Source organism: Neophocaena asiaeorientalis, unplaced genomic scaffold (genome assembly GCF_003031525.2).
Source record: "Neophocaena asiaeorientalis asiaeorientalis breed wild unplaced genomic scaffold, Neophocaena_asiaeorientalis_V1.1 scaffold560, whole genome shotgun sequence".
NCBI lineage: Eukaryota > Metazoa > Chordata > Mammalia > Artiodactyla > Phocoenidae > Neophocaena > Neophocaena asiaeorientalis.
In genome coordinates, this window is record NW_020173969.1 from 505717 (window position 1) to 517884 (window position 12168).

General features: G+C 39.2%; 1 protein-coding gene across 1 annotated transcript in view; it reads right to left on the reverse strand.

The window, feature by feature from the left end:
* Positions 1–667: 667 nt before the first annotated feature.
* LOC112404936 (EGF-like and EMI domain-containing protein 1) overlaps positions 668–12168 on the reverse strand; it is a 184734-nt gene continuing 173233 nt past the window's right edge. The window contains 2 exon segments of the mRNA XM_024753118.1: positions 668–721; positions 4978–5226. Of these exon segments, the coding sequence (XP_024608886.1) occupies positions 668–721; positions 4978–5226 (303 nt within the window).

Genomic DNA, 12168 nt, shown 5'->3' on the forward strand with positions numbered 1-12168 from the left:
CTTACAAACTGTCTAACTAGTTAGAAAATGGCAGATCTGATGAAAGCAAAATGTATTTGCTAAGGATATCCCCATGATGTCTAAGCCAGTGCATTTGTAAGGAATCTTTAATTTACATCTGGTCCCTTGATGTCAATAGTTGTTTGTATGATCGGTCGCTAAGGTCTTCAGATTTTCAGGAAATGGTTACTTTCTGGTAACTGGAGGAACTACTTAATTTTGAACTGGGAAATTGCTGAGGATAAAAGAAATTGTGGAACTTTGGACAATGAGTTTGACATTTTGTACGCAGGAATCTCCAGTCTGCTCTGATGTTGCCAAACAGATTTTCTTATCCTGACTTGGGTCCAGCACTTCTGGGGGCAAGAGAGGATGTGACCAAAGGTCTCTCTCTGGCTGCCTTCATTGACTTCAGCTCTCAATCAAATGCCTGCTGTAAGTACTCCTCAACCTAGAATACAGGTCAGTTGCTGATTGCTATTACTGCAATAAATCAGTATGTAAAATAAATGCGACCACATTTACTCTCTAAGTGCAGTTCTTTAAAACTCTGCTTCAGCATAGCTGCTTCATAGTACGTAGAGTGACTTACTTTGACTGCAGTCAGCCCCGATGAAGCCAGGAGGGCAGTCACAGGTGCCAATCATGGTATCGCAGCTGCCACCGTTCAGTCACTTACACTTCCTTTGGCAGTAAGGACCATAAGTGCCTTTTGGGCAACCTGTTGAAGGAGAACAAAACTATATGTGGTACTGTAACTTGAAGCTATCAGTGTTTAGCTTCATGCCCATAGTCATGTGGTTAACTCAACATTCCAATTACTTTGGTATTTTTAATCACCTTCAAGCTACCGATTCAAGTCATGGACATATCTGAGGATATGAGTTGATATAGATACATGCCTTAGAAATATGGAAGGGGACATAAAATTCCTGATGCTGTTCATTAATAAGATATAAGAAACTTAACTTTGAGCTTCCTTGAAAATTTACCCAGTTTTAGAGAATGCTCAGAATAAAAGACAATGCACCGAACAAGGTTGTTTCATTCCAGCCTAGAAAAAATCATTATTTCAATTTATGTTTAAGTATTATAATTTGTCTTATCTGGAATGATCTGGGTTTTATACAAATAAGAATTCAAAATGGCACCAAGCATGGAGGAAGCATCTTCATTTTCTGTTAGTTTCTCAGTTTTCTACTCTCATATCCATGGATGCATGGCCAACCATTCTGATACCTGTGTGAGAGATAGATGAATGGCCAGACTTCAAGATAAAAGGAGATTGAACAGGACAAAGAGTGACCTGAAGACCACATTATCTGTGCAATGATTGAAGGGTTGGGGGTGTTTAGCCAGGAGAAAGTAGACCTAAGAAGATAGAACTGTCTTCACACATGAAAAGGAAGTCTCATGGAAAAGGAGGAAGGTAGATTTTATCTCAATAAGGAAATACTTTCTGAAAGAGCTGTCCAGGACTGGAATAAGCTTTTTCCAGGAGGTAATGAGTTACCCATCTTTGTAGGAGTTCCAGCAGAAATAGGATAAGTTAACTAGCAGAGAAAATGCAGCAGGGATTCAAGCAATTGATTAACTTTGAAGCACTTCCAAATATGATATTCTCCTGCTCTATGAAATGTCTGGTCCTTTAAAGTCTTAAAATCATAGAAGTTTGAGTTTCAAGAGACCTCAAGTCCATCTGATTCAACTCTTATTTTAAGATGAGGAAGTTGAGGCCTAGAGTGTAGTCACTTGAAATTTTTACTGCACAAAATTCTGTCATCTGTTAAAGATAATTTTCTTTTTTCCCGTCATATATTTAAAATATAAAGCTGTAGGAAATTTTGAATGGACTATAATTTGAACCCTATATCTTCCACTTGCTAGTGTTGTTAAGTCAGTCCTTCCTTTGAGTTCCTGGTTCTTCATTCCCAAAGGGGATGATAACAGAATCACAGGCGTATTGTGTGAACAAGTAGAGCATCTAGCATATTGCCAAATTCAGATAGCTCCCAAGTCAATGGTAGCCATTATTTTCATTCATGGTGGCAGGATCATTGGTGGGCACATGGCAAAACGCTTTCCCTACCTGCTTGACCTGAGTCCAAAGGCTTCATATTTGCTTTAGGTCCTTCCTCTTGCAAAATCTTTTCACTTGGAAGCTCAGCTCTAAAAATGACTAAACCAGAGACTGGATGACACTTGCTTCCTTCCCATTTATCCTGTATTTCTATATAAGAATCAGATGGTAAAGAACACTTTGGAGTATTGCACAAGTAGCAGGTTTTAGAGGTAGAAGCCAAAGAATGGTTTTTATTGAGATTCAGATCGTTTATAATCCCTATCTACATCCTGTCCATGCTCTCAGCTTGAGTGTCAAAGAATAACTTCTTCTTCCCTCCCTTCTCTTTCAGTTTTAAAATAAAACCCTTCATGATGGGGATGGAAAGCAAAACACCTAAAATCATTCCTACCAAAGGTTACTTCTCTGCAGCTGCTGTATTTCTTTATTACTCTCTGTGAAAAATGATGGATGCACTTCACATTCTCTTCTGTTGTTCCCTCCTTCCAAGGGATGTCAATTCTCATAGCTAATGGACACTTCTTTGGTAAACAGCATTCTTTAGTCCTCTTAGAGAAGTTATTTTTCTCCCTCACAAAAATTCAATAGAGTATACCTAAAAACAGAACTAGTGGTTTAAAAACAGTCTCTATCTCCTCTTCTCTCTTTTTTTAAAAAAATGTATTTATTTATTTTGGGCTGTGCTGGGTCTTCATTGCTGTGCACGGGCTTTCTCTGGGGGCTATTCTTCGTTGCGGTGCACGGGCTTTTCACTGTAGTGGCTGCTCATTGCGGAGCACGGGCTCTAGGCACGTGGGTTTCAGTAGTTGTGGTGCACAGGCTTTGTTGCTCTGTGGCATGTGGGATCTTCCTGGACAAGGGCTCGAACCCCTGTCCCCTGCATTGGCAGGTGGATTCTTAACCACTGCACCATGGGGCAAGTCCCTCCTCTTCTTCTCTTATTCACCAAGATATAAAATGCTTTCATGTCTATCCGGGTCAATCTTTCAGAATGTAATTTTTAAATAGTTTTTATTATTACTATGTGTGATGCTTAAAAAGAATGTTTGCTTGCTTGATATTAGAGAAAAAAACACAAAGCAAGCTAAAGGTATGCAGTTGGAAACAATGAATTCTTGGGTGCACTGCTGGCATGTTGCTTCCAAAAAGGAGGTTAAATTATTAAGAATGGATTGGCATAGAAAATTCTGTAGTCACATGACTAGGAAGTGAAAAGTGACATGGATTTTTGTGCAAACAGGGAAAAGGGAAACACCCGATAAAGTGAAATTTACATATTTATTAATAAGGGAAATGTTAAATTGTGGATATAATAATACATATAAAAGAATCAGCATTTCAGTTAAAAGGAAGAAAGAGTTTATATGCCATTACTTGATGAATTTATATAACTGATATGTGTAAAGACTTATATTTTGAGATCACTTTCATTTGAGTTGAAGTTACTTGGAAAACAATTTCTCTCTGACATATACTCATTTTCAAACTATCTGAATGGCGGTTTTGCATCTGAAAAGCATCATCCCTTGCTATTCCTTTTTCGTATATAGAAAAAAAATATAAGCCTTCAACTTAATTATCCTTTTGAAATCGGAACACTGAACTTGATGAAATTAACCTACTAATGAGCATAACATCTGTTGAAAGACAGTAGATGCGCTAACCTTTTAGTCCCGCAACTCATTAAAGTTATATCAAGAGTATGATATGTGTTTACAAAAGTGCCCATAACTTTTTCCCCAAGAATAAGTTATTTTACTGACAGTTCCACTTCCTCATATAATTCTGTAGTTATGTGAATGTTCTGGAATCATGCATACATTTCTTGCTCTGGTGTTCACTAAATTTAACAAGGAAACATACACCCAGGACATAATGATTTCATTTGGTTTGTTTGTGTGTTTGGTCTCCCCTCCCTCATTTCCTAAAGTTCCATTTTGATCATTACTTGGCCTTCGCTCTATTCATTACAGTTAGCTCTCCCAGGAAATTTTATTTCTCTGGCAAGGGATATTTGGTTATTTTCCATTAGAAGATGACTATTTTTCCCCATCCTTGTACCATCCCCTCTACATGAAAGGGATTAACTAGGAAGAAGCTTGGAAATGAATTCACAGTTCTGATTTGTTTAAATGTTGAAGGCTACTGATGATATGAGTGACATTTGGTAGCTTTATTAGAAGCTTAGAACAGGCAAGGTTGTTACTGTATCTTGAGACACTTAGCTCCAAAGCAAATGAAAAGCATGAATCTGTTTTTTCAGTCTGTTTTCCTAGTAGTATTTGACCAGGTTACTCACACACACACCAGTCACTGTTGCACAGCTTTTTTGTTGCTTTTTTTTTTTGCGGTACGCGGGCCTGTCACTGTTGTGGCCTCTCCCGTTGCAGAGCACAGGCTCAGTGGCCATGGCTCACGGGCCCAGCCGCTCCGCGGCATGTGGGATCTTCCCGGACCGGGGCACGAACCCGTGTCCCCTGCATCGGCAGGCAGACTCTCAACCACTGCGCCACCAGGCAAGCCTGCACAGTTTTATTTTACTCTTAAAAACAGATACTAAGATGTGGTCTGTTTGAATTTTTATTGCTATGAGGAAGAGCATTAAAGCTAAGCTTCCACCAATGCCTTGACATCTTCCTCCTGGCACAGGTGAGCTTCCTGTGGCCCATGTTTCTCAAAGCATCTTCAACCAATGTAAAGGTGTTCTTATGAATACTGTCAACAGAAATGCCCATGATTTTAGAGGACTCCAATGCCTTCATTTCCCTCAAAGAGACTTCTAATAAATAGTATTGCAGGTTGGAGAAACAAAAGATTTCCAGGACCTGTAGTCGCTTTATACAATTTCTCATTGGTCATAAAATACATAGATAGCACGATGAGTTTGCACCTACCGAGCAGTTTGTTTTTCCCCTCATGCTATCCACAGACTGGGACTGAGCTGCCCAGTGTAAATTATGAACAAGTGGTGAGATTCCTACTGCAATTTTTTCTGCTTCCTCTGGCCTCTGCCGAGAGAAAATGTTGATTCTCCACTCCGACCCTGAGAACATGAAAGCCCAGTTGTTTTTGGCTGCTGGAACTTTTGCTTTTGAGCCAGCTACACCTTTCATGGATATTTTCTTGAACCCTTTTTCATCGTCCTGTAATTACAGTGGATGTTGCCAAGGAACCTTTGCAGCAACTTTCAACCACGTGTTGCCTGGAACTAAGCCCATCTGACTAGTCAGGGAGTGGCTCCCTGCCTCAGACTGGCTTTTACAAGGCGAAGCTCCCCTCCTTCAACCCAAGGTTGCTGGTCTTCTGAAATGGAAGGACTCTCAGCTTTATGTAACTTAAGTTTATTTTATTCAGATGAAATACCCTTGATATCAAGAAGAAATTCTTCCTGAGAAATGTGACAGCATGAAATGTGAGGAAATAACTCTTTTCTTCCACTGCAAAAGTGCTTGAAATTTGCCATGACCGAAAAAAATAATTGAAATTTTACTAATCATATATTTTGGTTCTTCATTTTAAGTTTGAATAATGCAATCATTATGGGTCCTATGGGTGTATGAAACCATTTTCTTACATGCTTAATTGTGTTTTTAGCTGGTAACGTTTAAAATTAGGACAAATGTGAGAAGTGAGATTCAAAATATATATTCTATGGCTTGTAGAAAATGAAAACCAATAGCTTGACCATGAGTCTATTTTTATGGGTGGCGTTTTTTAGGAAATATCCCCAACTCATCCATATACTTGCAGAATTAGGAAAGGAAAGTAGAAAAAAAATCTCTTATAGGAACGACTAGGGAGAAAGAGTGGCAAAAGCCAAGTTGGGGGAGAAAATGAAACTGAGGCCAAATCATTTTATCCTTAAACCTATAAAAAGTACATTATAAATAATTACAAGCTTAAAAATTAAGTAGCTGACTGAACATTTTAACATGCTCTTTGGGACTTTTTATCATGTGTTCTCCTATAACCATTTCGATGTTAAAATGTCCTAACAAATCAATATAAGGTGTCTGGTCTACGGACTATTCTTTTTTATTACACAACAGGGAGCCAACTGGCATTTTGTCATTTAAGCAAGTCATTGTTTTCATTCCAGAATAACAATTTGTTTAATTTGATTGTTCCTAAGCAGATTCTGGAACTAACTTACTTTTATGAATCACCTTAAATATGTTGCCATTTGCTGTATATTGATTTATAATCATTGGTTCATATTTTCTTCTTTATTTCTTATCTTTTTCTTGGGGATATTTTGAATAGAAAAGGCAAATAGGAGAATGAGTTACACAGGAAAGTACGTTTTCAACCATTCCAATAAAAATTCCCAGGGGATTTGCAATGAATTAGAAGCTTGAATTAACATTTGCCCTTTAGCATTCTGAGTGATGACCGCCCCCCGCACCCCCCCACCCCCCCGCCTCAGTGTCTCTTCAATCAATTACAGCTAAAGCACAGAACACACTTATGGAGATGATAGCGGTTTCCATGGTAGCCAGGCAGGCAGGTACATCTCCCTGTGATGGGGTGACACTCCTCATTCTCAGCTGAACACTGACACACCTGTTTACAGTCCTTCCCGTTTGTTCCTGGTGGACAAACGAAGGGAAAGAGGAAATGTAAACCCAATGAATTAAATTTGTCTGTGTAAATATAGCTCTAAAAGTGAAAGCAGGGAAAAATTTATTAAATAAGACCATTGCCTACAGAAGTGTGCTGCCCTTTGGGATTTAGGTTTCATTAAATTTACTTGGGGATTACTTCACTCTTTGATTTTGTTTTGTTCAGTCAATTTGTGACCGACTGTCAAGGGCCGGCTGCAATTTTCTTGTCACTGAAGAAAATCATAGGGTGATGTCAGGTAAAATCAACTAAAATAATAGTATAATTCATGAGGGACCACATATCTGGATAAAGATTTTTTTTTTTTGGTGCAGCCGGTTTAAATTCTCAAGGTTGTTTCTCTCTCTGCATTAGTATGTACTGTATTTGTGTCACTTGTCAGCTACTCTGCTGGCTGTGCTGTTTCCTTTTTACAGGGCAAGCAGTGAAAGCTTTCTCTCCAACTTCTAAATAATATCATGCCATTTTGCTAGGAAAAGAGAAAGGCTTTCTGGGTATTTTTCAGCTTACAAAACAGAGTCAAGTAGACATTTTGAGTTTCATGACTGTATTTGATGAACATTCAAACAAATTCAGTAAAAGAAAAAAACAGACAATTTAGGTTGTTGTAGACCTAACTTTGAAAAATAATTTCTGGGTCAACCTTTTAATTTATCACCTTGGGGGGTTGTCATCATGAAAGAACAAACCGTTTTAAAAGCCCTCACGCTGGAGAAGTTATTAACTGTCATGTTCAACGCATCCCTGTGTTTTGTTGGCTGCCCTGTGTGCCTGTGGTGTTACTTGTGTTTTAGCAACCACTATCCTTAAAAACATTTCATCTTCCAGTTTGCTTTAAGTAGAAATGACAGCAGTAATAGAAATGCTACTTTTAAGGGCCGTTGGTCGCTTGCTTAGTATTAAAAAAAAAAGACTAATGAAACACGGGGTGGTTAATCAAAAAATGCATTTTTTTCTCCCTTTCTTGAGTGGGATATGTACAAATAAGAGAGTACTAGGTAGAATCTGACTTGGCATCTGAACAGCTGTTTATGTAGTCTGCTGTTGGTCTAGACATTCTTTTATCTAAGAATCACTGATTGTTCAAATATATCAGTAGAGCACTTATCCTGAACTTGCCAGGTATGCCAAAAAGCACATCTGGGTTTACTGCCTGAGAAGTTTATTAACTTTGTTTGTTAATAAGTGACTAAGCAATAAGAATGGCTTATGGCATTTCAGAGGTGACTGGGAGTGGAGGTTTGTGATATTCTTACTTCCTTGACATCGTGGTCAGTAAACACGTAACAGCATCACCTACATTTCACTGTGACGTGATGAAAGGTGATCCCTAATGGAAGGCTCACAGACAATCAGAAAAATCAAAATGTTTCATTAAAGCCTTCTGATAACTTCAGAAACCAAGAGCTGTGGTTATTACAAATTCTTCCCATCACTGGGAAGACCTGTTTTTGCCATGGGGTTACCTGAGTATAAATCTTGATATGGCCACAGCAAACATGGCCACAAAACCCTGTGCTCTGAGGAGAATTATAACATTAGAGGAGTCAAGGTGGCCGTGCTGAACACAATAGGGTTTGTATAATAAGTTCCAGTATCCCCATCTATTGATACTTAGCCATTTCCCATCTTGAGTTATGGGGCCCACTGGCATAGGGCTTTGAGGAAAGCGGTATTCTGACTGGTCTGCTTTGAGAGAGAGGGAGCCGTCCTGAATACTGTGGTCTGCAAGATCCACTGAAGATTGTGTGGTCTAGAGGAAATGGTGGGAACTTTGGGTCGGGGGGCTCGGCACGGCTATGGACCTTATCTCTGGCTTTAAACAGTTATTTAAGCGCTAAGACCTTCGATTTCCTCTTCTGTAAAATGGGATTAATAAAATCTATCTCACAGATTGTTATGAGGAGTAACCTAGTAGACATAGTAACGTAAAGGAATCTCATAATACTTCAGTAAAATGTGTTTCCTTTCCATTGAAACCCTTGCATTTAAAATCAGGATCAACTATTCAACAAAGATGCTATGCCTGGGCAAAAACCATAGACACATTCAGAATAATATGGGAAAAATACATAATATGTAAAGACCAATGCTTTTCTAGAAAAACATTGAAATCACCTGGCTTGATGTTTCTGAAACACACATAAATAAAATTTAACCACTTTCTCATTAATCATTCAGTGTTTTGAGGCATCACAAAAATGTTCGCAAATGTTAATCACTTCTCCTTCCCAAGAAGAGCTCAGACAAATCCTTAGCTTTGATTCTTGAACTCCAGTGGAATCAAAACTGCAGAAGACATAAAGAATTACTCAGGAAGACTAATCTCTTGAAGTTCTCAAAGTCTGGTCTTCAATGGATGTTTAAGTGTCTTTGAAGGAATTTACAATTTATATTGAAAAGCAATAAAATGCAAATGGAAACAAAAGCAAGTCAAAGCATTCTGGATGTTATTAAAGAGAATTCTTGAGAAATACTGTAGCTTTTCTTAGATTATATGTGCATCATGAAAAACATCCATCAATTGTCATCTGGCTAAATAATCATGACTTTGACTAAGACTTCAGAGGAAATCAAAGTTAATGCAAAGCCTGCTTCATGTCCTCTGAAAGAGGAGGTGGTGTGTTGGTTTGTTGCTTCATGATCCCAGATGGACTGCATTATGGGGCATGCTTTCAATCTATATTACAAAATTTGCAGAATTCTAGAATGTTCTCAGTCAGCCAAAAAATATTTCCTGGATACCTGCTATGTGCTAGGTTCACAACAGTGAGCAAAATCAAGCATGGCGCGTGTACCCATCAAGCTTGCAATAGTAGAAAGATGAACACAACAAAATTATCATTCAAATGAGTGCCTAATTAAAAAATGTTATAAGGGGTTAGTGTGTATGAGACAGAATAACATCAGGGACCCTAATTTAGATTGGCAGGCAGGGGATGGGGTGTGTTTAGTTCCAAATGTTCTCTTTGAGGAGATCACCACTTAACAGATCTGAAACACTAGAGAGAATATAATGAGTGGGAAGGGGAAGGGGAAGAAAAAAAGAGTAGGGAGGACAAAAAGTTTCCAGAGGGAAAGACCCAGGTACATATGAGTTACCGATACAATTCCCAAACAGTGTGCTGGCAATGGTATGTATGTATGTATGTTAGACAAGGTAAGGCTTGCATTAAAATAAATGTCTCTGTATTAGTTTCCTAAGCTGTAACAAACCGTCACAAATTTAGTGGCTTTAAAAAACATAAATTTATTACCTCACAGTTCTGCAGGTTAGAAATCAGGTGTTGACAGGGCTGTGTTCTTTCAGGACACTTGAGGAGAGGATCCATTTCTTTGTCTCTTTTAGCTCCTAGGACCCACCTATATTCCTTGGCTTTTGGCCACTTTCTCAATCTTCTAAGCCAGCAGTTTAGCTGCTTCTTTCTACTCTGACTGTTTCCCTCTTATAAGGACCTTTTTGATTACATTAGGCCTACCAGGTAATCCAAAAAAATCTCTCCATCTCAAAATCGTTAACTTCTGCAAAGTCCCATTTGCCATGTAAGATTACCTATTAACAGACTGCAGAAATTAGAACATCTTTGAGGGTCTATTATTCAACTTATCACAATCTCTGTATTTCTAAATATTTAAAGTAGCTTCTGACTTACCTTAGAGACCATGTTATTAAATAGAGCTATGTTATTAACAACAGCTTGGTGCACAAGTCTTTATAGAAATAAATATAACTATTTTTAAAACCATGTAATATAAAAAATATATGGGCTGTCCAGTTTTCCCAGCACCACTTATTGAAGAGGCTGTCTTTTCTCCACTGTATATTCTTGCCTCCTTTATCAAAGATAAGGTGACCATATGTGCGTGGGTTTATCTCTGGGCTTTCTATCTTGTTCCGTTGGTCTATATTTCTGATTTTGTACCAGTACCATACTGTCTTTTTTTTGTTGCGGTACACAGGCCTCTCACTCTTGCGGCCTCTCCCGCTGCGGAGCACAGGCTCCGCACGCGCAGGCCCAGCGGCCATGGCTCATGGGCCCAGCCGCTCCGCGGCATGTGGGATCTTCCCAGACCGGGGCATGAGCCCGTGTCCCCTGCATCGGCAGGCGGACTCTCAACCACTGCGCCACAAGGGAAGCCCCATACTGTCTTGATTACTGTAGCTGTGTAGTATAGTCTGAAGTCAGGAAGCCTGATTCCTCCAGCTCCGTTTTTCTTTCTCAAGATTGCTTTGGCTATTCGGGGTCCTTTGTGTTTCCATACAAATTGTGAAATTTTTTGTTCTAGTTCTGTGAAAAATGCCGTTGGTAGTTTGATAGGGATTGCATTGAATCAGCCTCATAGCACAGGGAGATCAGCTCGGTGCTTTGTGACCATCTAGAGGGGTGGGATAGGGAGGATGGGAAGGAGACGCAAGAGGGAGGAGATATGGGGATATACGTATGCCCATTGTAAAGCAATTATACTCCAATAAAAATGTTTAAAAAAATAAATTAGCATCAAAAAAAAATATATATATGGGCACTTCCCTGGTGGCACAGAGGTTAAGAATCCACCTGCCAATGCAGGGCACACTGGTTCGAGCCCTGGTCCAGGAAGATCCCACGTGCCCTGGAGCAACTAAGCCCGTGCACCACAATTGCTGAGCCTGTGCTCTAGAGCCTGCTAGCCACAACTACTGAGCCCACGTGCCACAACTACTGAAGCCTGTGCACCTAAAGCCCATGCTTCGCAACAAGAGAAGCCACCACAGTGAGAAGCCTGCGCACCGCAACGAAGAGTAGCCCCTGCTCTCCGCAACTAGAGAAAGCTCACGTGCAGCAACAAAGACTCAACGCAGCCAAAAATAAATAAATAAATAAACAGATAAACCTATATGTTATAAAATAACCTTAAAAAATATATGGAAAAACTATCATCAATTATTAATTAATTAATTAAAAAATTTTTTTTCCTTAATGGAACCAAAGGACAGGTTTTAATAAATGTCACTTTGAGAATGACTTGGGACTCTTGAGGGAAGGTCAGAACCCAGCAAGAACCTGGGAAGCAGCTTGAGTGCCCAGATACACCTACAGGAAGACTCAGGAGGAAGAGACTTCTCAAGGGCTAAAACTGACAGAAGACTAAATGCAGATTGCAGTGGAAGTTTCTATATCTGCAGGTTAGAGGATATAGAACTTGTTCTTCTATATAAAACTTGTTCTTCTTAGTGCTCAATATAATAACATTATTTTTTCTGTTTTAAGAAAACAACTTTAAGGGCTCCCCCTGACTATAGAACAGCGTTTGTTTTTATGTATACGGTCTCCTTTAAGCAGATGTTACTGTGTACCTAGCAAGATAAGCAAACATTAAGCCATTTGCCCACATGGCAAGGCTACTGAGGAAAAATCAGGAACAAAACCAAGATAGCCTTAGGATGAGCTCTCTGAGCTTTTTTCCAGTCTCTCGGGGATTCT